Below are 23,598 nucleotides of genomic sequence, written 5' to 3'. Positions count from 1 at the left end.
TCTTAATTTATGAGACGAATCAACCCTACCCATATTCACAATAAAAAGTAATACTCTTAGCATAAAAAGTAATACATTTCCATGGATGACCCAAATAAGAGATCTCTCACAAATACGACCCGTGAGACCGTCTCATAGAAGTTTTTGCCTAATTATAATTGCAAATTCATTATCAACAAAAATAAAAATAAAAAAATACAAGTTGTATGACCAAAATACAAAGTCATTTTTAACAAGACAAAAATGAAAAAAAATAAAAAACGCAAGTTACGGAACCAAAGTGCAAATTCGTTGTTTACAATAAACAGCCAAAAATACAATTTTTCTTATTTTTAGTCCGCCCATCATCGCTAACGAGTCCGCTACCGGCTCGCGTGATCAACCCAGCAATGAAACGAGTTCGGTTCGCCTACAACAACTGGCGATCGAGCTAGCCTTGGTATCGTTAAGATTTCCACCAGTTATCTCTTGAGTTTGTGAATCAAAGTGTTCGAGAAGATATTCACAGAAGCACAAGCACATACATGGAATGAGCGTGAAGATATAAAAGAACACTATCGATTTGTAGGTTCGGGTTTTGTTTGATATCAACAAGCTTGAAAGGATGATTTGTTTACAAGTGAAAAGAATCGAGAAGAATGACTACTGAATCTATATATATATATATATATATATATATATATATATATCTATCATTAACTGTCCCAACGAGCTTCACAGTTGCTCCCTCTTGTTTTTATTCCAAGATTCTCGAGCTCCCTTCGTTGTCCTTATTGTGATCTATGGGCCTCCTTTGCTAGTTAATGCTAGCTTAGCACAGATTCGTAAAAGGATGCAAATCCAGGATTTCAACTTGAGCAAGAAAATGCATTTAAAAAAAGACAAGTACAAAGAATGTAATATTATACATATGAGTAGCTTGGTCTCTTGTGAGAGTCTCACGAATCTTTATCTGCGAGACGGGTAGAGATGTCAATGGGACGGGCTTGGCTAAACCCAAGACCCTCCCTCATGAAAAAAACTTTGACCCATTACCCGCCCCACCTCGGTTAAATATTCTTCGGACCCACCCCACATCGAATACGAAACGGGGTCGGGTAGACCCGTGAGACCTGAATTTTTTTAAAATAAAAAAGAATATTTTTCTCACATGACTAAATTATGAAACAGACAAGCCTCTAAATAAAACATTGTGGAAAATTAATTCATGTTTTCAACCACACTTAATAATAACAAACAAAGTATTTTCACGACATAAAAAAATTACATAAAAAAAGAGTTACCAGCTCTCCAAAAAAATCTTGACATCCCCAAAAATAAGTCATAACATAATTTAAACAGATCAATATAAAATCAGTGAGTAGGCAATATTTAAGTCTACTAAGATGAGCACCAACTATTCTTCCACTATTGCTAAAAGCATATTCAAATGCAACTGTCACGCCCCGAGCTCGGGCCTGCGGCTGCGTGATTGCACAATGGACCCCTACAGCAACTACTTCGTATTCGTCCTTGTTTTACGAAAATAATTAACCCAAGTTACTATAGAAGTCCATTGTAGCCCTTTATAAACTCATTTTAAATGACAAGGGTATCACAATCACCCCTCCTTCAGAACGCGACGTTCCCGTCGCGGCCTGACCACTCAATCCAGGGCCGGTCTTAGACTTTGAAGGGTCCGGTGCAAAAAGAAAAAAAAACTCTTTGAAAGGTAAGGGCTTTTTTAAATGTAAGGGTGAAATTTGAAGTGTCAAATTAATAAGCCCATTATCCACTATTAAATTTTAGAAAATTTGAAAATAAAATCCAAAGCTCATATATCCAACTCCATATACCTTTGACCCCATTTTAATTGGGGCCTTATCCAGTTGGAGGCCCTGTGCGGTGGCCCATGTTGACCATCCCAGGGCCGCCTCTGACTCAATCCACCAGCACCGAGAATCTAAAGGTGATTCCTACAGGTTCAAAAGGTGGCTCCCGTCATGTAGCACTTTGCCCCGCAGGTTCAAGAGGTGGCTCCCATGCACGTAGCACTTTGCCCCGCATAGCACTTATTTCCCGGTGTTCCATGCCGGTGACCGGCTCTGATACCATTCTGTCACGCCCCAAGCTCGTGTCCGCGGCTGCGTGACTGCACAATGGACCCCTATAGCAACTACTTCGTATTCGTCTTCGCTTAACTAAAATGATTAACCCAAGTTGCTATAGAAGTTCATTGTAGCCCTTTATAAACTCATTTTAAATTTTTAAATTTTCAGATGTGAGACAAGGGTATCACAACAACAATTGACATAAGAATAGGTAGGATCGTTATGGTTGAGATGAGCTGCTAAAAAAATGAAAATCAATAAAACTAAAACCCTAAAATATTTATATCTACATATATGAGGCGGGTATTATAGAACCCATGACCCGCCCCATATCCGGACGGGTCTGAAAAATTGGACCCGAGACCCACCCCATGACCCATTTAATATATCCAAACTCACCCTCATACACGCGGGTCCATTGTGGGTCTGAGTAAAACCGGGACCCATTGACATCCCTAGAGACGGGTCAACTCTACCGATATTCACAATAAAAAAGTAATACTCTTAACATAAAAAGTAATATTTTTTCATGGATTACCCAAATAGAGATCTGTCTCACAAAATTACGACCCGTGAGATTTTCTCAAACAAGTTCTTGCATATACAGGTATGCCTATATTATCAAAACGCTCATATTGGGCACATGGAAGAACACATTATATTTTTTAGGTAATATAAAGAAAGTATTTTTCGCCCTTTCGTTATTGCGAAAATTGAAGTGTTATTTACACTCTACGTTAGGTTAATCACACACAAATCTCTATCATATATTTTATGTTGAGAAGAATACCCTTATTGCCTCTTTTTTTAAAAAAAATCTTCCCTAAAAAAAATTCTAGAACTTTATCACCTGGCTAAAATATGTTCCAAATATTGGAAATATCTTTGAATGTTTCTTCGTATTTCTAACATTATATTCACAATATTAATATGAATAGAAAATATTGAATCTAATGTAGGTAAATTTCATAAATTTTTTATATTTAACAAATATTTTTAATAAAAATTGATTTTATTTGAAAATAATTTATTTAAAATGATAATTTTTGGGCATTGATATTTTTGGATAAAATATTATAATAGGTTGTCTTTTTTATGATATTTAACACAAACTATTTATATACTTAACAATATGCTGCAAAATGAAATTTCATGTAGATAAAAAAAAATTGGATGCAAAATTTTCTTAATCAAAGTTTCTTTTTAATTTTATTTACATATTCTTATTTTTCAGTTTATTTTGTGTCTCATAAAAAATATATATGATAAATAAGAAAATAAATTACATTATTTTTAAAAAAATCTGTTACACCAACATAAATTCATAATTTTCCAGTTTAATTCTATTTTAGAATGAATGCTTATAAATCATATTAGAAGAAAATTCACGGATAACAGAATATTGAAACAATAATACATTTATAGAGGATACATCAACATGAGAAAACAAGTTTTATAACGATATATTCATTTAAAATAAAATGAAAAAATAGTAATTAATTTTAGGGAAAAAAATATTAATATTTGTTTATGGTTCAAATTTTAAGAAAAATTGAGAAATATATTAAATATGAGTTTTAACCAAACAAGTTTTGTTTTGATATTGTAATTGTTTTAGGAATTGAGATAAATCAATAAGTACTTCCAGAAATTTAAAACATTATTGTTACGATAATTCTGATAAAAATTAATTGTTTGATTAAAATGAATGACTCTGATTCTTCCATTCCAATGGGTACTGATGTAACCTGTCTGCCGAAGACTGGTTCAGAGATACGAAGCACAGCCCAACGTGTCGGCCATACAATAAAGCAACAAATGCAAATAGCAGACGTAGAGTCGTAGAGAGAGCTATGCTTCCGAACCCACGTATAAGGATAAAATCGAATTGAGTCGAGTAAAACTCTTGAATATTTGAGCTCGGTTTGTTTATAATCGAGATGAGCTCGAGCTTTATTTAACGAATATATACATGACTCACGAGCTTATTCAAATTTTTATCGAGCTTAAACAAGCTTAATATATATGAATTATACATTTAAATTTTCACTAAATTAATTAAAAAGTAAATTATATATTTAAAAAAATATATTATATTTATTAAAATTTGTAAATTTATTATAATAAATAAATTTAATAGATTTTTCTATATATTTCATAAATAATATACAAAATCAATAAATCAAATATCAAAAATATTATTTTTTAATCTAAAAATTTACTCTTGAATTTACCAACGAACATGTTCACAAGTTAACGAGCCGAATACTGTAAAACTTGAGTTTGATTTGTTTATTTTAACGAGCCTAATTAAACGAGCTCAAACGAGCTTTTATCTAATCGAGCTTCGAATAGCTCACAAACGATTTGGTTCGTTTACATCCCTACCCATAGAGATCAAATTAATTTTGGATTAAACAATAATACAAACATTATTTGAAGTTATGCTGTTCATATTTTAAAATTAATATATTATTATTACGTTCAAATGTGACTTTATGAAATAAATATTAATTATCCAACGTAGACCACCGGTTCAGCATTAAACTGTGCGGAAGTTGGTGAAAAATCCCCAATCAAATTTTTTTTTAGGTTCACTCTCTACCCACAAAATTGTGGTACTATGTCATACAAAATGTGGTACACTTCATGTGAAAATATGGTACATTTCATGTGAAAATATGGTACTAAAAAAGTACCCAGGGATTGAACACCGTTGGTACTAGGTTTTCAGATTCAAAAAAATGCCCATGATTTGGTATTCTTGGAACCCACCATGCGTGTGCCATCCTTAGTTCCCATCAATCAAAAACAGTTGTCGAATATCTGGTGGAATGGCTCTCATTTTCTTTATCACTACGTTTCGTTTTCTTATGGCAGGTTCTTTAGTCCCTCCCTAATAGTTTTTAAAATTATGATATAACCCTGAATAAGAATGTAATTAATTCAAGATAAAAATTTGTGTGCGACGGTCTCACGGATCGTATTTGTGAGACGGATCTTTTATTTGGGTTATCCATGAAAAATTATTACTTTTTATGCTAAAAGTATTATTTTTTATTGTGAATATCAGGTATGGTTGACCCGTTTCACAGATTAAGATTCGTGAGACGGTCTCACATGAGACTCACTCTTGGGGAACATAATCTTATGTCTTCAACCCATCAAAAAAGACCTAATTGAACTGGTTTCTGCATAAGGTGGACAATACCAATTTATTTAATACTTTAAAAACTCATAATTAATTAAATAACTTTATTTTTTCCTTTATTAGATAACTTATCTATTTACAATTAATTAATTATGCAAATCCACAAAATATTACCGTATTTTCAAGAAAAAACAAACTTCATGACAAGTGAAGATCGTAACTTGTTCCCATCCATATTGATTATTCTGACTCTATTTTTGAGTCTTTGCGGTGACAAATTAATACAATATAGAGGTATTGGATATGTATTTTATTTTTTCGTAAGTGAATTTTGACGTCATCTCTCAAATGTTCTAACAATAAAATAAAATAAAAATTCTTCATAATTGTCTCTATTTTCCATCACAAGCATTTTTTTAAAATTACTTTCTTAAGTACAAAACAAGCATGTTAAGAGGCTTTAATGGTGAATAGATAATCCTTAAGGTAATGGATTCAAACTTTTTTGGTGTGTTTGAATTTATTGTGTTTTAAATTATTTCTGCCATTTTATTTAATATGATTAAAAATAATTTCACGTTCCTTCGTTCTTTTTCCCGTGTTCTTTTCAGTTTTTTGTTTCCTCTTACATTTGTTATTAAATTTATATTTGTTTAGTTAAAATTCTTTTGATTTTCATCCATGATAATTTATTAAATTTGTCTACTCCTTAAACTTTTATTTGTTTGGCGTACAATTCCTAATGATTGTACAGTTTTTTTTTATTTTTGCAGAAAAGCTCTGCCTTTGATTATTGAACAACTCGCAAGACTTCTTATTAATTGAAGTCCATATCTTCGCTTATAGAAAGCGGAGAACTTCAAAGTTCTCATTATTTGTAATTAAGGATATGTCATGTATTTTTTTTGTTATGCTACCCAAATCATAGTTTTTCTATTTAATTTTCTGCAAGTGTCTTCAATTTATATTATTAATTTGTTGTACGTATTCCACATGCAACGCGTGTGTCTCGTCCGTTTGCTGGGAATTTAGGATTTGCAGACAGACGCATGCATAGATGGGGAGAGGGAAAGTGGAACTGAAACGAATCGAGAATCCCACAAACAGGCAAGTAACATTCTCAATAGAAGGAATGGGTTGCTAAAGAAAGCTTTTAAGCTATCAGTTCTCTGCGATGCCGAGGTGCAACAGTCCTCGTTTTCTCTCCTTCTGGCAAAGCTTATAATCATTTCTCTAGTCATGAGTATGTCATTAATTCAAGAATCTTGGCTCGTTGTTGTTGTTTCTTTGCTGATCATGTACGAACATTGCGATGAGATATTTTTGCGGGTTTGTACGTGGATGCAGCATTCATAGGACCACAGCAAGGTACAAAACTGAAGTGGGAATTACTCAAACAAGTGATCAAGGCTTCACAACCATGGAAGTATGTGTGTGTGTGTGTGTCCATGGACAGAGCACAAACTGATCAAGGAATTATCACAATATTAATTTTAATAATTTAAACAATTTTCTTTCCAATCAATTGATGCAGTAGTATATATAACTAATTTGTTTCTTTTTTTCTAGGTATGAAGGAATGAAATTGATGATCTGAGGAGAACGGTAGCTGCTTTGGGAGCAAGAGATAAGTGTGTGATCTGTTCCAAATTTCACCAAATCTTCATTTTTTTAATTAGAAAAAAAGATTTTCATACTCATTATTATCATGTACGTAATATATTTCTTATTCCTACAAAGGCATTCTGCTAGAGAAAATCTATCAGGGCTAGGCATGAAAGACTTGAAACAACTGGAACGCCAGATGAGGATTGGTGTCGAACGATTTCGCTCTAAAAAGGTAGTATTTTACAAGCATATAGCTCAGAATTTGGTAGTCTAGCGGCATGAGCCTTCCTAAAGTTGGAAGGGATCTTGAATTCAAGACCTAAAAACCACCCTCCCTAGTGTCAACTTTCCAAAACGAAACTGTTATCAAATTGTAAGTTCTGATATTTCTCATCCAATGTCCCTAATCTAGTGATTAATGTTGTATACTGATACATTTATATATTTGTTAGGAAAATCTTTTACTAAAATGGCTAGCTTCATAATTTAAATCACAGAACATATAAATTAATCAGAGGATGTCTTAAATTTCACAGTGGCGTATCGTTGCAGAAGACATAAACTACCTCAAGAGAAGGGTAAGATTAATGTTTGATTTTTTTGAAAGGGGAATTTAATGTTTATTTAATTAGGATTTGGATCCTCTACAGTGTTGAAAATACAGCATTTGGTGCTATGCATTTTTTTACATGAGATAATCACATATTTGTCTTGTGGATATCACACCTTATGAGATAATTTTAAAAAGTTCTCAGATAAAACGAGATGATCACATGATTATCTCGTATAAAAAGTGCACAGTACCAAGTACTGTATTTTCAACACTGTTGAGTATTCAAATCCATTTAATTAACAATATCAACAAGAGGATCCATTATTACATTATTATGAAAATTCATACCCTACTCTTTATTTTTGTTTATGCAGTATAGAGATCTTCAAGAAGAGAACAATCATCTCCAAAAGAAAGTGAACATTTCAAATTCTATGATTTAAGAGACTGTGTGTGTGTCTACATACATACATATATACATATATATACATATATATATATATATATATATATATATATATATATATATATATATATATATTTGTCCTTTAATTTAATCGTGACCAAATTTTTTAAGACATCCATTTTTTATTTTTATTTTTAAGGTTAAGCAACACGAGCTCAAGCGTTTTTAAGGCATTCAGTTTTTTTATTTTTATAGGTAGCTTAATACGTACTTATGGTCTTGAATAAAATTATTTAGCATATGGCTGCTCTCATTACATATTCATTTTAGACTGCAAAATTTTTTTATCGTCAAGGCGGCCGATATACTTAAATATATCTGATTCGTTTGATTTTTAAATTTTTCTTGAAGGATTGAGTCGAAGAATTCATCATGGATGAAGTTAATTCCTTTGTTTCAGAACGTTAATTATGAGGATTGATTTTTAATTGTAATATTTATTAATGGAAATTGTCAGTAAATTTGAGACATTGAAATTGGTATTAATTTTCACAACATTTGTTGTCAAAGTTGCATCAATCAATTGAACTCTATATTCGAAAAGAAAATTTAATATATCATACAAATCACGACATATTTAGTAACATTTTAGAATAAATGGTCTTCTCGTGTTTGAACATAGCAGACCAGAAAATTAAAATTATATTTTTAAAAAATAAGAATCAATTTAGATTTCCGACTAATCAATGAATTCAGCACTTGTCTCCTTCTGAATGGCGTTGTTTAATTTGAGTCTATGTCAATGAAAGTTTATTCCAAGAACCAATTTTGAAAATTATTACATTTTTTAAATTATTTCTAGATGAAAACAACATTTTATTCGTGATTTTAATAAGCTTAATAGTCAACTTAATTTCTTATTTGTGATACAAAAATGGGTTTGTTAATGAATAAGAAGGTTGAGTATTTACTATTTATTACTAGAAAAAATCCTCGCTAGTTTTCTTTCCCCCCTGCAAACATTTACTCCAAAACTTTTAATTCGGAGAGGAATAAATCAGTGTTCTAAAAAGCTCGCTTAAGCCCCGTTTAAGCTCGCTTAAGCTTGAAGCTTGGCAAAAACGCCCCGCTTCTGAGAAGGCGGAAAAAAAACGGTCAAACTGTAGTTTGACCGAATTAAGCATAATTAAGGTGTTTAATTAAGCGTGCTTAACCACAATTGATCGCATCTATTAATTTTTTTATTTTGAAGGTATGTTTTTTTATTTTAAAATAATAAATTAGGTTTATAATTTAGATGTTTATTTTTTAATTTTAATTATGATTAAGCATGTCTGATAATGATTTGACAAATATTTAACATTTTTAATGTGTTTTAGTTGCAAAAACAAATTAAGATTGTAATTTTCATATTTTATGATTTTATAAATATGAGAATTAATGCATCAGACATAAAATTTATTATATTTATGTATTATTTTATCTATTTATTGGTTTGAGATAATTACAATTACACTGAATATAAAAAACGCTTTTTCACGCTTAAGCCTGTGCTAATCTCGCTTAAGCTTGAAAAGCTTGGAGCTCGACATCCGCGTTTCGGGGCGCTTCACGCTTTTTAGAACCTTGGAATAAATCAAATGAAAGACGGCAAAAATTTCTGTGAGACGGTCTCACGGCTCATATTTTGTGAGACAAATATCTTATTTGGGTCATCCATGAAAAAATATTACTTTTTATGTTAAGAGTATTACTTTTTATTGTGATATCGGTAGGGTTGACCCGTCTCACAGATAAATATCCGTGAGATCGTCTCACGATAGACCTACTCATGAAAGAGATGTTAAATATTGGATCATCTTCAATAAATTCGATCTTTTTTACCAAATTAAACTCTTGTGTATATCTGATATAAATATCTCTGCGCATAGGTTCTTGATTTTTCAGATGTGCACCACATGAAAATTTTATATTTGAATTTAAATTTGATTTTTTAGCCGGCGAAAGACTTTAAAATAGTCATTTTTTTTAAATAAAAAAGCTTTAATTAGTGATTATGATTTATATTAAAACTTGGTAGACAGGGACATCCTAATTTCGTTGCATATATTTTTGCAATATATATAAAAGAAACCTTTTTAATGAGAATGGAGACCTGAACATTTCGATTGAAATTTTTTTCTTCCTTTTCTCATTTAATATTTTTCTCCATATTGTTTTTCCCTCATGCTTTATAAATCTTGAGAATCCAGTAAAGGCATGAATTTAAACGAAACAAATTAAAGAGCGCGATTGAATACCGGTACAACTACAATATTTTCTTGATCGTGATCATCATCACCATTGTCGTTGGTATAAAATAGGCAATGCAGGTAACTTATTTCTTCCTTAATTATGGGGTAATGTTATTTCTTTCAAATGGAATATACATGTAATTTATTGGATTTTTACCAAACTTATTTGTTGATGAAAAGTTATTGGGGAGAGGGGATGATGTTGGAATGGTTCAATCAAATCAAATCTCCAAGAATCACTTGTTATATATATATATATATATTATATATATTGTTATATATATATATATTGTTATATATATATATATATTATATATATTGTTATATATATATATATATTATATATATTGTTATATATATATATATTGTTATATATATATATATATATATATATATATATATATATTGTTATATATATATATATATATATATATATATATATATATATATTGTTATATATATATATATATATATATATATATATATATATATGTTAATGTATGAGATTATGATGATCATACAAACATGTATAAGCTTGGGATCGTGTCTCAAATTCAAGATTCAATTATGACAAAGCTTTTGTCTTGCACCCTACATGCATCTACGCCCATAGTCGGCAATATGGTTTCGGACTACGTAACACGGGGATGGATGAGATTCAACCCAAAACGAGTCCCCTCCACGCCGACAAAAGATTTCCTGGTAACATATTGCTGGCCAGACAAGCGCAGCGGCGGTTACCTTATAACCAACAGATGATCGGGCCAAAATGAACATTCTTGCCCAGCTTGGCGAGTTATCATAAAAAACACCATAATCGATTGAGAAGCGAACGAACTAAAACGGAATACCATGACATTCAGTTATGCAATAATATATCTTGTATGATAAACGTTGTACCCACAAGATTTAAATATCAAAATAGCTTAAAACCTTTAATCCGTCCGAGGGGATAGATAACTCATTGTTACAATGCTATAATTGAAAGAAAAGCACAACGGAATCTCTAGATTCAATGAATTATGAAGAAGTTTGTGAAAATATATAATAACCAAAAAAAGGCAGTAAAGTCTACTTCTTCTTAGAAGCCGAATCATCCTTCTTGCCATCTAGTGACAGAGCCCCCAACTGAGTAGTCGAGTTGATTTCATCCCATGCCTCAATCCATGTCACCATAGCATCAGCGAGCTTCTGGAAGTAGGGGTCAATTGGGCTGAGCTTCTCCTTGACAAGCTTGGAAAGCTCAATGTAACACTTTTGCACGGTGGTACAGTCCTTGGGCAGGGTAACAGATTGGAAGAATGGAATGATATCTTCCTGCCAGTATATGCCCTTGTATTCCTTCTTCAGATTGACAAATGGGTTGCTAGCTTTGCTGTGCCAGATATATGGCAGACCAGTTTTCACTCCTAGACCCAAGTGGTCACAGATAACCTGGATTTTATTATTTTCAACTCATTGAGTTCTAGGAAATAAAACTTTGAGTTTGGCCATGATTTTTTATTTGTCTGAACTACAATGCTGAAGATAAGCCGTAGAAGAAATTGGGTGTCGAAAGTTGAAATTTTGAAGAATTATATTTTTATCCCTTTTGAAGCAGGGGTGAACCACCAAGCTCGGCCCCCTATACATTTACCCCCACACATATGACAATGAGCAACGGTTAAATTATGCAACCTAAATCTCTAATCCTGAGATCGACGCTTCATCACAATGCTAAGAATTATAAACTGTGGGCAAAGTGTGAAAGGAGATCGTGTGAAGAAGCTACCTTAGTACACCAGCCAGCCCACATGTCGTCATATCTCCCAATAGGCTGGCCATCACCCATGAGCCCGAAATACATTGCAGGACCAATGAGTTCTCTATCAAATCCAAGATTCATACCACACATGGGAAACAAAGTGCCCTTTGGAATAGTCAAAACAGCATCAACATACCTATGTTTACAAACCAACATAAGTGCACATGTACCACTATTTTGCAGTATCTAGAGACAAGATATGATACAAAAATGCGGCAAGATCAAACACATCAACCAACCTCGTGTTGCGCTCCCGGGGTTTAACAAGCTGGGTGGGGGCATCATAATCGGGAATGTTGAGCCAGAGTCCATGAGAAACCGCGGTTGGCACACCTTCACGCATGCTAAAAGGGTATCCACGCACGAAATCTGCTCCTTCTCGGAATGGATCGTACAATGTGTTGAAAAACAAAGGTGTGGATGGAGTGAGCAGATTGTGAATGTGTTGAGCCAATGCGTTGATGTCTTCCCCAGTTGGATCTTTGGCCACCTTTTTCCATTTCAATAATCAAGTTTCAAATAACATGGCAGTATCGAACAAATTATATGATAAACAATATAGAAGCATAAAACATTACACATAAGAACTAAAAGATACATGTACATTGTACGTACAATTCCGGTATACTTTGTTCAGGATATTATACGCCAGACATGTAATATGAGCATGTTCAAACGTATAATACATGGTTAGTTAAGTCTTAAATAATAAATCTAAAAGGAATATCTTTCAAAACCATATTCTCAATGACCGTTGACTTCCCAGATCCCTAAAACCCGAAAAAATTAAAAAACCAAGAATCGGAAAAACGAAGAACTTACAAAGCAATCATCATCAATGGTGTAGATATACTTCTTCTTAGACACCATGAATCCAAAGCACCTGCAAGCAGAATCCTTGAAGGAGATGCAAGAGGCCTTAGGGCCAAGAATCCTGTTTATATCATTCCGATTGTAGAGCTCGTAGTCAAATCCCTCAGGAACTTTGATAACCTTGGTCGGATCTCCGTCTTGGACGATGATTAAATGGTAGTGCTGAAAGAACGGCCTCCACATTTCCAAGAAATCCAAGTTTCGGATGGTGGGTATCACTATATCCAACTCATCCTTGAGCGGCGGTATCACCGACGTTGCTGGCTTCGACATGGTTTTCCGAGATAGAGAGATAGAGAATCAATCAGATCTTGGAGTGGTGATGGCGAAGTGATTGGGGTGTTTCGGGGGGAATTTATAGGGGCGTGGAATGCGCGTAATATCGTAACGAGAAAGGAGTGACTACAGAGTGGAACACATTCAACGTCCAATTAATACCATTCTTAAATCTTATTTCCTAAAATTTTGACAAAAATCAAATAAAAGAATCAATTTTGTTTTTTGTTTGTTTGTTTATTTTACATATATCGAGTTAAATTTATACAAAATATCAATTGAATCTACTCTAAATTCTAATCTAAATATCTATAAATAAATTTGTGGGGAGATCTTTTGTGTAACGGTTTCTACGTCAATAATCGATTATATTCATACATTCAGTGAAATCTAATAATTTTATATATATAAAATATCGATATTTTCACTCATATAGAATAAATTATATGACATTAAAAATAATATTTTTCATAGTTCAAATTAGATCGAATATTCATTTTTATATGTCAGACTATATCACATAAATTGTGTTAGTATATCATCTTTTTCGTAAGTTTGATTCGTTTGAGATTTGATATTTTTTTTTTTCAAAATTTTCAAATTAATTGATATTTACAATAAAAAATTTAAAATAACTAAGTTGTATTAACCAAATTAGGGAATTAATTCAACTTATGTAGAGGGTGGTTTTTGTTGAGATTAATTTGACTTTTGTGGTGTTAATTTCACATGGGGTTGCCTGTCTCCTCACGTTTTCTTCGCCATTTTTGAAGTTTTCCTTGTTTTTATATTACAAAATTATCATATAAAATAGTCTGATAATTGCATAAGAAGGGTAATATTGTAATTTTATTATTATATTATTATTTTCCGTACTCCGTAAGTAGTACATACAATATGAAAGAATTATTAAATCGATAGAGAAAAATTTGAATTTAAAATTAAGTGGATTTTTATGGTCAAATGTATGATTGTTCCATTATGAGATCCGATTTCCGTAAAAAAAAAACATTAAAAATCTTGTTTCGAGCTAAATATCATATCTAGCTATATATTTATTATCAGTATCAATAAAATTATTGACCAATATTTTTTGTTAATCGAATTAGAGATAAAAACAGCCACAACTTGCGTTGGCGACAAAGAGAAAATTCATATTTTATGAAAATGATGGGAATATTTTGTCGGTTGGTTTTAATAAATTCTTCTGGGTTGAATAATATTTTTAACATGTCGTCGTGACTTGGAGATAACGAGAGCCGTGGATCATTATATTATCTATATATTTTAATTTTGTCTTCATATATCATACATATTTCGTCATGTCATCTCAATATGATGCATGATCTTATATGAAATTTCAAGAATGTTAATCAGCTATCAATATAAAAGAAGTTTCATATGAACACAATTTTAACAAAATACATGGCGTTTTCCATGAAACACAACGTGATCGACGACTTGAATTTTGTACCAAGTTGGGCATAATCTATACAACAAGGATGTATTAGAATCGAAACATCTTGGGGGAATAAAACACCTTTTTTGCAACCCATCAATTACAGCTCCGGCGTGTAGGCATAAGTTTATCTGATAATCACAAACTTGTTGGTACCATGTTTTGCCCAGTAAGTCCGCAAGTCAATTGGGCCGGTAAAGTTGTAGCCTTCGGTTGCTAGTTTTTCCAAGACTTTCTTGAAAGCTCCCTGGCTCATTTTTCGTCCAGCAATTCTGGCTCCTCGTCTTTTGGTGCTCATAGGCAAAGGATACATTGATATAGTAGTTGTGCAGCAAGCCGATTGCCATCCCCCACATCCCCATCGATAACACTGCTGCGGAGTACCAGTACAAGAGCAAACCGGAATCGGTATGCCAGATATATCCATATCAACACCATTTATCACGACATCCACGTTCTTTTTAGCCGCTTTTGCACGGCGAACAGAGGGATTGTCATTTTCCTTTGGCAGAGGACCTTTTCTTGGCTTCTTTCCTTTGGGATTTTTTGGATTAGCAGGAGCAGCAGCCCTCTTTTTCAAAGGAGGACTAGCTTCCTTCTTAATATCCAGCTCTTTCGAGCCTGATTTTATATCTGCATCGGGTTGGTGTGGCATAGGCATGAATTGGTGACTGTCAGAAGTTTCTGCAAGAATTGAGCCGTAAGAGTTTGATGGAAACATATGCAAAAACTTTTCCCGGTGATTTATCCAGCTATCTCTAACATAGTCCATGTGCGTGACAGGAGGCTCGGTAACCACACAATCTCGAGGATGGAAAGCACTGTTGGGTGAAACCATCAAAGGATTATCGCATCCAGATAGGAAAGGCTTCGTGTCTCGGTCGACCATAGAAGACATTAGCTGCAAACCAGATGCCCTTTAAGTGGAGGTTCATAATAACCCCAATTCCTCATGCTGTCGTCGTCCATAACTTCTAGCGAATGAGGGAAAAGAAAATCACATCCAATGAACCCTCAACATAATTTCATGTAAGAGAAACCCGCTAATAATAAAAATTAGCATCCAAGAAGATAAAGACACCAAATTGCTAAAGAATTTGACTGGCAAACAATTCAAAGACGAATTAGCTGGACAAGAATAGATGGAGCAAGCACCTCCTCAGCATTGCACCCAATAAACACAACTATCTTGAAATTTATTAAACCAAGATCAGAGAAGCAAAGCACGCCAAACAAGACAAGCGAGAATACCAACCGAAAGACAGAAATTGATAATATTATTATAGCCTTTGGAATCTCACGACACTGGACTCAAACTAAATGGTTCAAATTCTAAGAAAAATTGGCAAACGTTGGGCACCAAAATCCGGGAAGTGTGGAGTAGAATTCTAATTGAAGCACAACCCGCATTTCAACAAAGACGGAGATTCAAAATTACCCAAAAACCCCACAAAATTTCAAGAACTGAAACACCAGTAAGATCTGGAAAGTTCAAGGAAATGAATAAACCCAGACGAAATTCCACAAAACAACTGAAGAATCAAACGGATCTCTAATCGTTCAAAATCCCACGTCGAAAATCGCCAAAGTAATCGAGCGAACGAAAAAAATTCACAAAAGAATCGATATTTAGAATTTAGAACCAGATCTGAAGAAGAGTAGACTGAACAGATCCAAAACAACACTTGAAAACAAACGGAACAGAACAAATCTTAACAAAAATTTGACGAAAATTCAAAATCGACCATCAAGTCTGATAGAATATTAAGCTTCGGAGATGGGGACAATCATGGTAAGGGAGGACAGCAAATCATAATTTAAAAATATAACTAATAAATTTTTTATTAAATATGATTTTATATTGTGTTCTTTTAAAATAAAATTTCTAGTTTTTTTTAACAATTCTGTTATTTCAGATACCAATTGAAATTATCGATTTTAATTCCGTTCGATTGATTTGGTTTTTGTAAAAAAAAGGCCAGTTATTATTATTATTTTTTATTCTTTTAAAAAATAAAATAAGTAATTTCTCTAACAATGTATTTGGTAATCATGATTTGGGAGGATTTCATGAGATTTGAATTTCAAAATCATATTTTTATTTGGTAATCATGATTTGGGAGGATTTCATGAGATTTGAATTTCAAAATCATATTTTTACTGTTTGACAAGATGTTAAAAAAAAAAAGATTCGGATTTGCTTAGAATTTTATGGGATTTCCACAAATATATCCAAATCCCGTCAAATTTGATAAGATTTGTGGGATTTGGATTTTAAAAACATAAAATTACTTTTTTATCCAACACATCATTCTCCACCAAAAGTTTCTAAGATTAGTTTAGTAAAATTTTAAAATTTCAAATTCTAAATTGATGAAAATCGTACATGAAAGTTTCACAAATATAAACGATGAATTCATTAATTATTTTTTTCCCCACAATACTAAAATACTATAAGATAAATAAATATAAAGCAGTTTAAATTCACCATATAAAAACACAAAATGTAACTAAAATCTTTAAGTAGGTTTTTTGTGAGAGAATGTCAAGAATCTTTATCTGTGAGACAGATTAACCCTACTGATTTTCGCAATAAAAAATAATATTTTTAGCATAAAAAGTAATATTTTTTATAAATGATTCAAATAAAAGATCTATATCACAAAATACGACTCATAATATCGTCTCACATCAGTTTTTGACAAAATTAGTTTCATCCGCTATACTTAACATAAATAATTATTAGGTAACAATAATTGTTTTTTCTTACTCTTCTTACTGGCGAAAATCTAATATGTAAGTTTCAAATATCAAAGTAACATGAGTTTTCATTTAAATAACCTTTTTTAAGTATCAGAGTAGGAAAAGACTAAAAACAAAACCACTATATTAAAAGACATAGATGTTTTTTATTGGCCCGCATGGGCTTAGCTCAGTTGGTCAGCAGCAGTAAATTTTGGAGCAATGATCAGGGATCGAGTCTCGCAAGCGGCAGTGTGGGAGTTAAATTCCCTCCAATGAGGGGGAGCTCCTTGTGCGCGGCGTAGCATAAGGTCTAGCTGTTGCTGGTTGGTTGAGTCACCATGATTTACCTCCTCTCACATTCTTGTCGGGCCGGGGGGTGAGGAGCATGCTTTTTATTTTAATTTTCTTTTTAAAAAAGACATACATAGAATTGTGGTGATTTCACCCGTCGGGGCGAGTTTCTTGCCAAAGTACCATTTCTCTTTGAAGAAACTACACACTGCGTGTGCTCTTCTGTGCGAGTGTGTTCGGCCAAGAAAACGAAAAATGAAATAAATGAAGTACAAGCAGTGCAGTTGTCTCTGTTTGAACAAGGTACATCTGAGCTGTATCATGCATCCTCCGCTCCATTCCTACACCGGAGGAAAGAAAGCAGCAGAAATGGGAGAGGTCTTATTCGTTCATCCGCTGTCATCTCTCCGCGCACATTTTTTTATTTAAAGAAATCTGTAAACCGTTTTGTTAATGCATTGGTGACTCGCTTATTTATGTGGGCGTGTGTGCTTTTATGCAGGAAGAGAAGAAGACAACAGGGGAGGCAGCGAAGCCGGCGGAGGGGGGAAGCAAAGGAGGAGCCCCTAAGACTGAGGAAATTAGTGAGGATAAGATGAAACCCGAAGAACCCGAGGCGGCGGAACAGCCACAGCTGCCTCTTCCGCCGCAAGAAATTATCTTGAAGGTTTACATGCATTGTGAAGGATGTGCTAGAAAAGTCAGCAGATGTCTCCAGGATTTTGAAGGTAATTATTAATAAATGGATTTTATACCTTCTTTTCTTTTCTGGGCTTTTCATATTTTCACTAAAAATCAGTTCTTTTTACCCGCACATTATGTGAAATTTGAAGCGTTTTCTTTTACGGACTTCCTCCGAAAATGGACACTGATAAAAAAAATTCCAATTATTTCCCATTTCTTGATAAATGTTAAACAGGTAGATTGCCACTTCGTAGAAACTTTTTAAGCTTTTCTTTTGGGGGTTTTCAGGAGTCGAAGACGTGATAACAGATTGTAGGACCAGTAAAGTGGTTGTGAAAGGTGAAAAAGCAGATCCACTCAAGATCTTGGAGAGGGTTCAGAAGAAGAGCCACCGCCAAGTGAAGCTTATTTCACCGATCCCGAAGCCACCGGCTGAAGGCCACAAGAAGCCTGAAGAAAAAATAGAGGTGGCGAAATCTGAAGAGAAGAAAGAGGAGGAGGTTACCGGTTCATTTTTTTCAACTTAATTTGCCATTTTTACTTTTTTTTTTAAATTTCAGAATTTGTTGGGTTGTTGGATTCATGTAAGTTGCGTTTCTTTTTGTTCCAGCCTCCTGTGGTTACAGTCGTGTTGGGCGTGTACATGCATTGTGAAGCTTGTGCTCAAGAAATCAAGAAACGTATTGAAAGAATGAAAGGTATGATTTTTATTTGCTCAAAAAGGGGAAACCGAACAAACTTTTGTGGCCTTCTAAAGTTTTTACAAATGTTGTCCTGTTTTTGCTTTGATTATCCTTTCAGGCTGTGGTCGCAAAGATCCTTACTCTTTATTAGTCTTTACCTCTTTTTGCATCTATGAGATCATAAAGGAATCGGATGATTCTATATTATTCGTAATCAGTGGAATCTGTATACACCATTTTTATATAGCAACATAATATTATATTCATTTCATTAGATCATGTTTCCTTTCTTTCAAACTTTCTTTGTTTAATATTATTAAATTGTTCGCTTGTAGAATCATGGGCAACCATCTGCGTATGTAATTGATGTAATGGTTAGTTCCAGATGAATCAAGAAATTGTGAGTAGCATCTAACACATACAATGATACAATGTTCTCCATGTGTAGGAGTGAAAAGCGCAGAGCCAGACCTAAAGTGCTCACAAGTGACTGTGAAAGGCGTATTTGAACCCGAAACGCTCGCCGATTATGTGTGGAAGAGAACGGGAAAACACGCTGTGATCTCAAAGGTGGAGCCAGAGACGAAACCGGAGGAAAAGCAGAAAGAAGGGGATAATGTGAAGAAAGCGGAGGAAGTAGAAAAAGAGACCAAGAAAGTTGAAAAAGACAGAGAAAGCGAAGAGAAAAATTCTCTGGTGTTCGAACCAGAGGGTGGAGATCAGGACGAGGATTCGAAAATGGATTTCAAAAGGAATGAAATATTCCACAATTACCCTCAGAACTATCAGGTCTATCCTGATCATCAAAGGTATATAGAAGACTCGTACGCGACATATCCTCCTCCACAGATATTCAGTGATGAGAATCCAAATGCCTGTTTTGTTATGTAAATGTCGGGAATCACGAGGGGCAGATTGGGGGTTTCAATTCACGTCCTACACTATTGACATGATCCTTATTTTATACTCTACATGTGAGGAAAATCTAATTTTCACGGGGGCGTAGATTAATCGAATTGAGTTAAATATATCGAAAATTTGAACGTTCGAATTCAACTCAAATTGACTTCTATTAAAGTTTGAGCTCAATTCGAATTCCAAAATTTTAAAACTTTTGGCTCGAATTCACTTTGAATTAAATTTCGAGTTCGACTCGAAATATTCAAATATGTTTGTGAACTATTTGAATTATTGATTAAAATAAGTACTCATATTCGAAATTTATTAATTTAATATATAATTATATTATCTTAGTAAAATATTAGAGTTCGCGAACTATCGAATAAAATAATCTGGTTCGAGTTTGATTCGAAAAAAGTTCAAAATATTAGAGTTCGGCTCGAATTCGATAAGTATCTTTTTTTGTCGGTTCAAAAAATTTGCGAACTGAATCAGTTCGTTTATACACCTAATTAGACTTGGATATAGGATTTATATATCCCACTCTAGACGCGTTCTAAACTAAGGTCACGGGTGCTTCTTTTTCCCCTTTTGTTTCCTAAAGTAAGATTAAACAATATTGGATTCTAACTATTTGTTGTTCTTTTTCAAAAGATAGATTTCATCATTGTAAAAATTTACCTGTATAATTATTATTTTTACTGTATTTCTCGCCTTTTTATGTTATGTTTTTTTTAATCAAATGTATCATATTTTAAATATCTAGGAAAATTCAGTATATCATTAGGAAATGGACAATAATATTTGTAGTTCTCTAAGTTGTATATTTTTCATTTTTATCATATTCTCAGTCCATTAATTTGTATTTTTCACATCTGTAGTCATTTTTCATCATAATATTTACGTAGCATAAAAAATTTGACTTGATACTGGAAATGACGACGTAGCATGATAAATAATTATGATAAAAAAGACTGAAAAATGAGGAAAAATATTACAATTTGTAAACAAAACCAAAAATAAAAAAATAAAATGGAAATGAGATTACCAAAATGTTGTTTTCCCGTTAGAAAAATGTTCATATTTGATCTGATATAAGTAAATTAATAAATTATGTGTTGGATTGCTCATAGTTGTGTCACTTGTTCTATTCATAATTGGATCACTTATAAACTTCATGTTTCAAATATTTGAGAAGCTATGTTAATTGTCTCATTATAATTGGATAAAATGCATGAGATGGAATTAATTTTGAGGTTGAAATAGTTTTCACATAATATATATATATATATTTATTTGCAATGTAGATGTTTCATTGGCCAATTCTTAAAAGTCTCCACTCTTTTTAACTTTGAATCGATGATTTTCAGGAATCCATGTCAGTGAAGAGGTTCGTAGAAAAATGACCACGAAGATATGCAGCTGTCCATCCAACACCGAACGTGTCAATATTCTTTCATGCAACATTTATTCTTCATGCATTTTATATTCCCTCAATCGGGCTTATTCGCATTTAGCAGTTAAGTGTTTTTGAGCCATGGATTTGGTTACCTTGTTCTTGAACATTTTCGCACCAATATTCACCTTCAATGCGTTCTTGTTCTTGTTTCCAGTGTATCTTTGTTTCAGGTCGCTCCGCTATGTCTTCCGCTCCATTTTCCGGGAGAATGTCGCTGGAAAAGTTGTGGTAATCGCCGGAGCTTCTTCTGGAATCGGTGAGGTATATTGTAAACGAAAATATACTTAATATGTGTATATGTCCATGCACGATTTACACAATTTGTGCAATAATTCGAAGTGCATTAATGAATAAACTGATTTTGAATGCATATATATATGTTTAAAGCATCTAGCTTATGAGTATGGTAGCAGAGGTGCATACTTGGTTATTGGGGCTAGAAGAGACAAGGCTTTGCGAGAGGTGGCGGAGACTGCCCGTTGGCTCGGCTCTCCACTGGTTATTCCTCTACGCACAGATATTTCGAAAGTTGAAGATTGCAAGCGTTTGATTGAAGAAGCCATCAAGAATTTTGGGCGATGTAAGCACATGCAGATATATTAATATATTAATATGTGTTTTTGTTAGAGGAATGTATAAGTAAATTTTTGCATTTTCTGGATTCAGTGGATCATTTGGTGATACCAGCAGGGATCACTCCTGCGTGCATGTTCGAAGACAGCTTCGATGTTACAAACTTCAAACCTGCTATGGTACATGGTCTAATTTTGAAATATGGGAACTTTGTCCAAATATATATAGATTATATTTATTTCACTGATAATTGTATTGATTTCCCAATTGGTAGGACATAAATTTCTGGGGTCCGGTCTATACTACTTATTTTGCCGCTCCATACCTGAGGATGACAAAGGGCAAGATTGTAGCGATTGCATCTTCCAATAGTTGGTTGAACGCACCAAGACTAAGCTATTACAATGTGAAGTATAGAAAATTCATCGTTTAATTATGATCCCAGCCAGTTTGGGACATTTGAGTATATATCACGATAACACGATCTTAATTGCTTTGGTTGGTTCCAGGCAAGCAAAGCTGCCGTTGTGAGTTTCTTTGAAACGTTGCGAGTCGAGTTTGGGTCCGATATAGGAATTACTATTGTCATGCCCGGATTGGTTGAGTCGGAGATGACCAAGGGAAAAATCCTTTCAAAAGATGGAAAAATGGTAGTAGACCAAGAAATGCGAGATGTGAGGCTCCAAGCTACTTATCGGTCTAATTCATTTATACCCATTTGTGTTTTTAAGAATCAAATTAGTGAGAAACTAAAAAGATGTAACATATATACTATCAAATATGGTTAACCTGTTTGGAAAAGCTGGCTGACCTTGAAGTACTATTAGGTTGTGATGAGCGCTGTTCCGATAAAGTCCGTGGACCGATGCGCGAAGGAGATAGTGAACAGTGTGTGCCGAGCTGACAAGTACTTGACGGTGCCATCTTGGTTCAGAGCATTGTTCTTCTTCAAGATGATGTCCCCGGAAGCACTAGATTGGTTTAACCGCTGGTTTTGCATCACCGAACCAGAAACGTCACCCATGAGCCAAAAAATAACGAAATTCCCAGGTTTGAAGGAGGTCGTACATCCAGATTCTGTCCGATCTCCCAAGATTAAAACCTGACTACGAAGAGGGATATGTTTGGTTTATGTATGCCATTCAGGGTTTTTATCTATATATTATGATAATCGATTATGTAATAATAAAAAGGTGCCGAGGAATAGCTTATTAAATGTCACTTTTCCCGGAAAATGGTGCGGTGATCATGATGTTTGTTTATCTCGGAGAACCACCTTTTAATTAGTTTTCTTTCATTTGCCTGTGTTGCTTGTAATAGATATTATTTGGCTTTGTATTATATTGTATGAAGCATGTTCTACTCAAAATTTTACCACTACCAGTTTACCACTACCAGTCATGTTTGTAATTAATAGCACCTGCAATATAAACTTTGAACACTTAAAAAGCAAGTACCTGTAACATTCATGTTAACAAGGATCCTGTACGTACAATATTACACGCGTTCCCGATTTACTCAAATTTCCCCACTTTTAAGACCTGGACACGAGTATCGGAGGGGCCCAGCTGCTTGTATAAACTCATGGCTTGATGACCTTGATTAAGAGTGACTAATTGTTTTATCGGCGGGGTTAGTAGCTTGTAAGAGCTATAGTACCCTTTGGCCATGTCACTTTAGCTTAGCCGTCGTGCAGGATTGACGAAGGAACTGCAACAAGCACTGGAGATATAAAGATGAGTTGTGCTG

General features: G+C 33.7%; 4 protein-coding genes across 5 annotated transcripts; 2 read left to right on the top strand and 2 right to left on the bottom strand.

The window, feature by feature from the left end:
* Nucleotides 1-10,940: 10,940 nt before the first annotated feature.
* LOC140829290 (UDP-arabinopyranose mutase 1-like) lies at nucleotides 10,941-13,178 on the bottom strand. The gene is made up of 4 exons (XM_073192373.1): nucleotides 12,729-13,178; nucleotides 12,146-12,396; nucleotides 11,874-12,042; nucleotides 10,941-11,536 (listed from the first exon to the last, which is right to left on the bottom strand). Exons 1-4 carry the CDS (start codon nucleotides 13,050-13,052, stop codon nucleotides 11,174-11,176), a joined length of 1,107 nt encoding a protein of 368 aa, XP_073048474.1. The 5' UTR covers nucleotides 13,053-13,178; the 3' UTR covers nucleotides 10,941-11,173.
* Nucleotides 13,179-14,428: 1,250 nt separating this feature from the next.
* Nucleotides 14,429-16,318, bottom strand: LOC140829289 (protein BASIC PENTACYSTEINE2-like). Its single transcript, XM_073192372.1, is given in 2 exon segments — nucleotides 14,429-15,426; nucleotides 15,429-16,318. Coding segments are annotated over 2 exon segments (840 nt in total). The 5' UTR covers nucleotides 15,484-16,318; the 3' UTR covers nucleotides 14,429-14,641.
* Nucleotides 16,319-17,671: 1,353 nt separating this feature from the next.
* On the top strand, nucleotides 17,672-19,888 carry LOC140829288 (uncharacterized). 2 transcript variants are annotated; one of them, XM_073192371.1, is made up of 5 exons: nucleotides 17,672-17,937; nucleotides 18,059-18,278; nucleotides 18,523-18,734; nucleotides 18,845-18,932; nucleotides 19,366-19,888. In XM_073192371.1, exons 1-5 carry the CDS (start codon nucleotides 17,815-17,817, stop codon nucleotides 19,806-19,808), a joined length of 1,086 nt encoding a protein of 361 aa, XP_073048472.1. In that variant the 5' UTR covers nucleotides 17,672-17,814; the 3' UTR covers nucleotides 19,809-19,888. The 2 variants fall into 2 exon arrangements, with proteins under 2 accessions (XP_073048472.1, XP_073048471.1); XM_073192370.1 differs by having other exon boundaries at nucleotides 17,673-17,928; nucleotides 18,053-18,278; nucleotides 18,523-18,735; nucleotides 18,843-18,932.
* Nucleotides 19,889-21,192: 1,304 nt separating this feature from the next.
* LOC140829956 (11-beta-hydroxysteroid dehydrogenase 1A-like) lies at nucleotides 21,193-23,077 on the top strand. The gene is made up of 6 exons (XM_073193237.1): nucleotides 21,193-21,537; nucleotides 21,664-21,856; nucleotides 21,943-22,028; nucleotides 22,124-22,255; nucleotides 22,359-22,523; nucleotides 22,677-23,077. The coding sequence occupies exons 1-6, from the start codon at nucleotides 21,355-21,357 to the stop codon at nucleotides 22,953-22,955; spliced, it is 1,038 nt and encodes a 345-aa protein (XP_073049338.1). The 5' UTR covers nucleotides 21,193-21,354; the 3' UTR covers nucleotides 22,956-23,077.
* The last annotated feature ends 521 nt before the right edge of the window (nucleotides 23,078-23,598 follow it).

This window comes from Primulina eburnea, chromosome 4, assembly GCF_022965805.1.
Source record: "Primulina eburnea isolate SZY01 chromosome 4, ASM2296580v1, whole genome shotgun sequence".
In the NCBI taxonomy this organism is placed as follows: Eukaryota; Viridiplantae; Streptophyta; class Magnoliopsida; order Lamiales; family Gesneriaceae; genus Primulina; species Primulina eburnea.
The sequence above is the reverse complement of the archived record's forward strand: the minus strand, read 5'-3'. Positions and strand labels throughout refer to the sequence as shown.

Coding starts and splice junctions, on each gene's coding strand:
- LOC140829290 (XM_073192373.1), bottom strand. CDS start 13,052: ATGTCGAAGCCAGCAACGTCGGTGATACCGCCGCTCAAGGATGAGTTG. Junction 12,397..12,728: donor CCATTGATGATGATTGCTTT/GTAAGTTCTTCG, acceptor AAATGGAAAAAG/GTGGCCAAAGATCCAACTGG. Junction 12,043..12,145: donor CCCCGGGAGCGCAACACGAG/GTTGGTTGATGT, acceptor TTGTAAACATAG/GTATGTTGATGCTGTTTTGA.
- LOC140829288 (XM_073192371.1), top strand. CDS start 17,815: ATGAAGTACAAGCAGTGCAGTTGTCTCTGTTTGAACAAGGTACATCTG. Junction 18,279..18,522: donor ATGTCTCCAGGATTTTGAAG/GTAATTATTAAT, acceptor GGGGGTTTTCAG/GAGTCGAAGACGTGATAACA. Junction 18,933..19,365: donor ACGTATTGAAAGAATGAAAG/GTATGATTTTTA, acceptor CTCCATGTGTAG/GAGTGAAAAGCGCAGAGCCA.
- LOC140829956 (XM_073193237.1), top strand. CDS start 21,355: ATGGATTTGGTTACCTTGTTCTTGAACATTTTCGCACCAATATTCACC. Junction 22,029..22,123: donor CAAACTTCAAACCTGCTATG/GTACATGGTCTA, acceptor CCCAATTGGTAG/GACATAAATTTCTGGGGTCC. Junction 22,524..22,676: donor TAGACCAAGAAATGCGAGAT/GTGAGGCTCCAA, acceptor AAGTACTATTAG/GTTGTGATGAGCGCTGTTCC.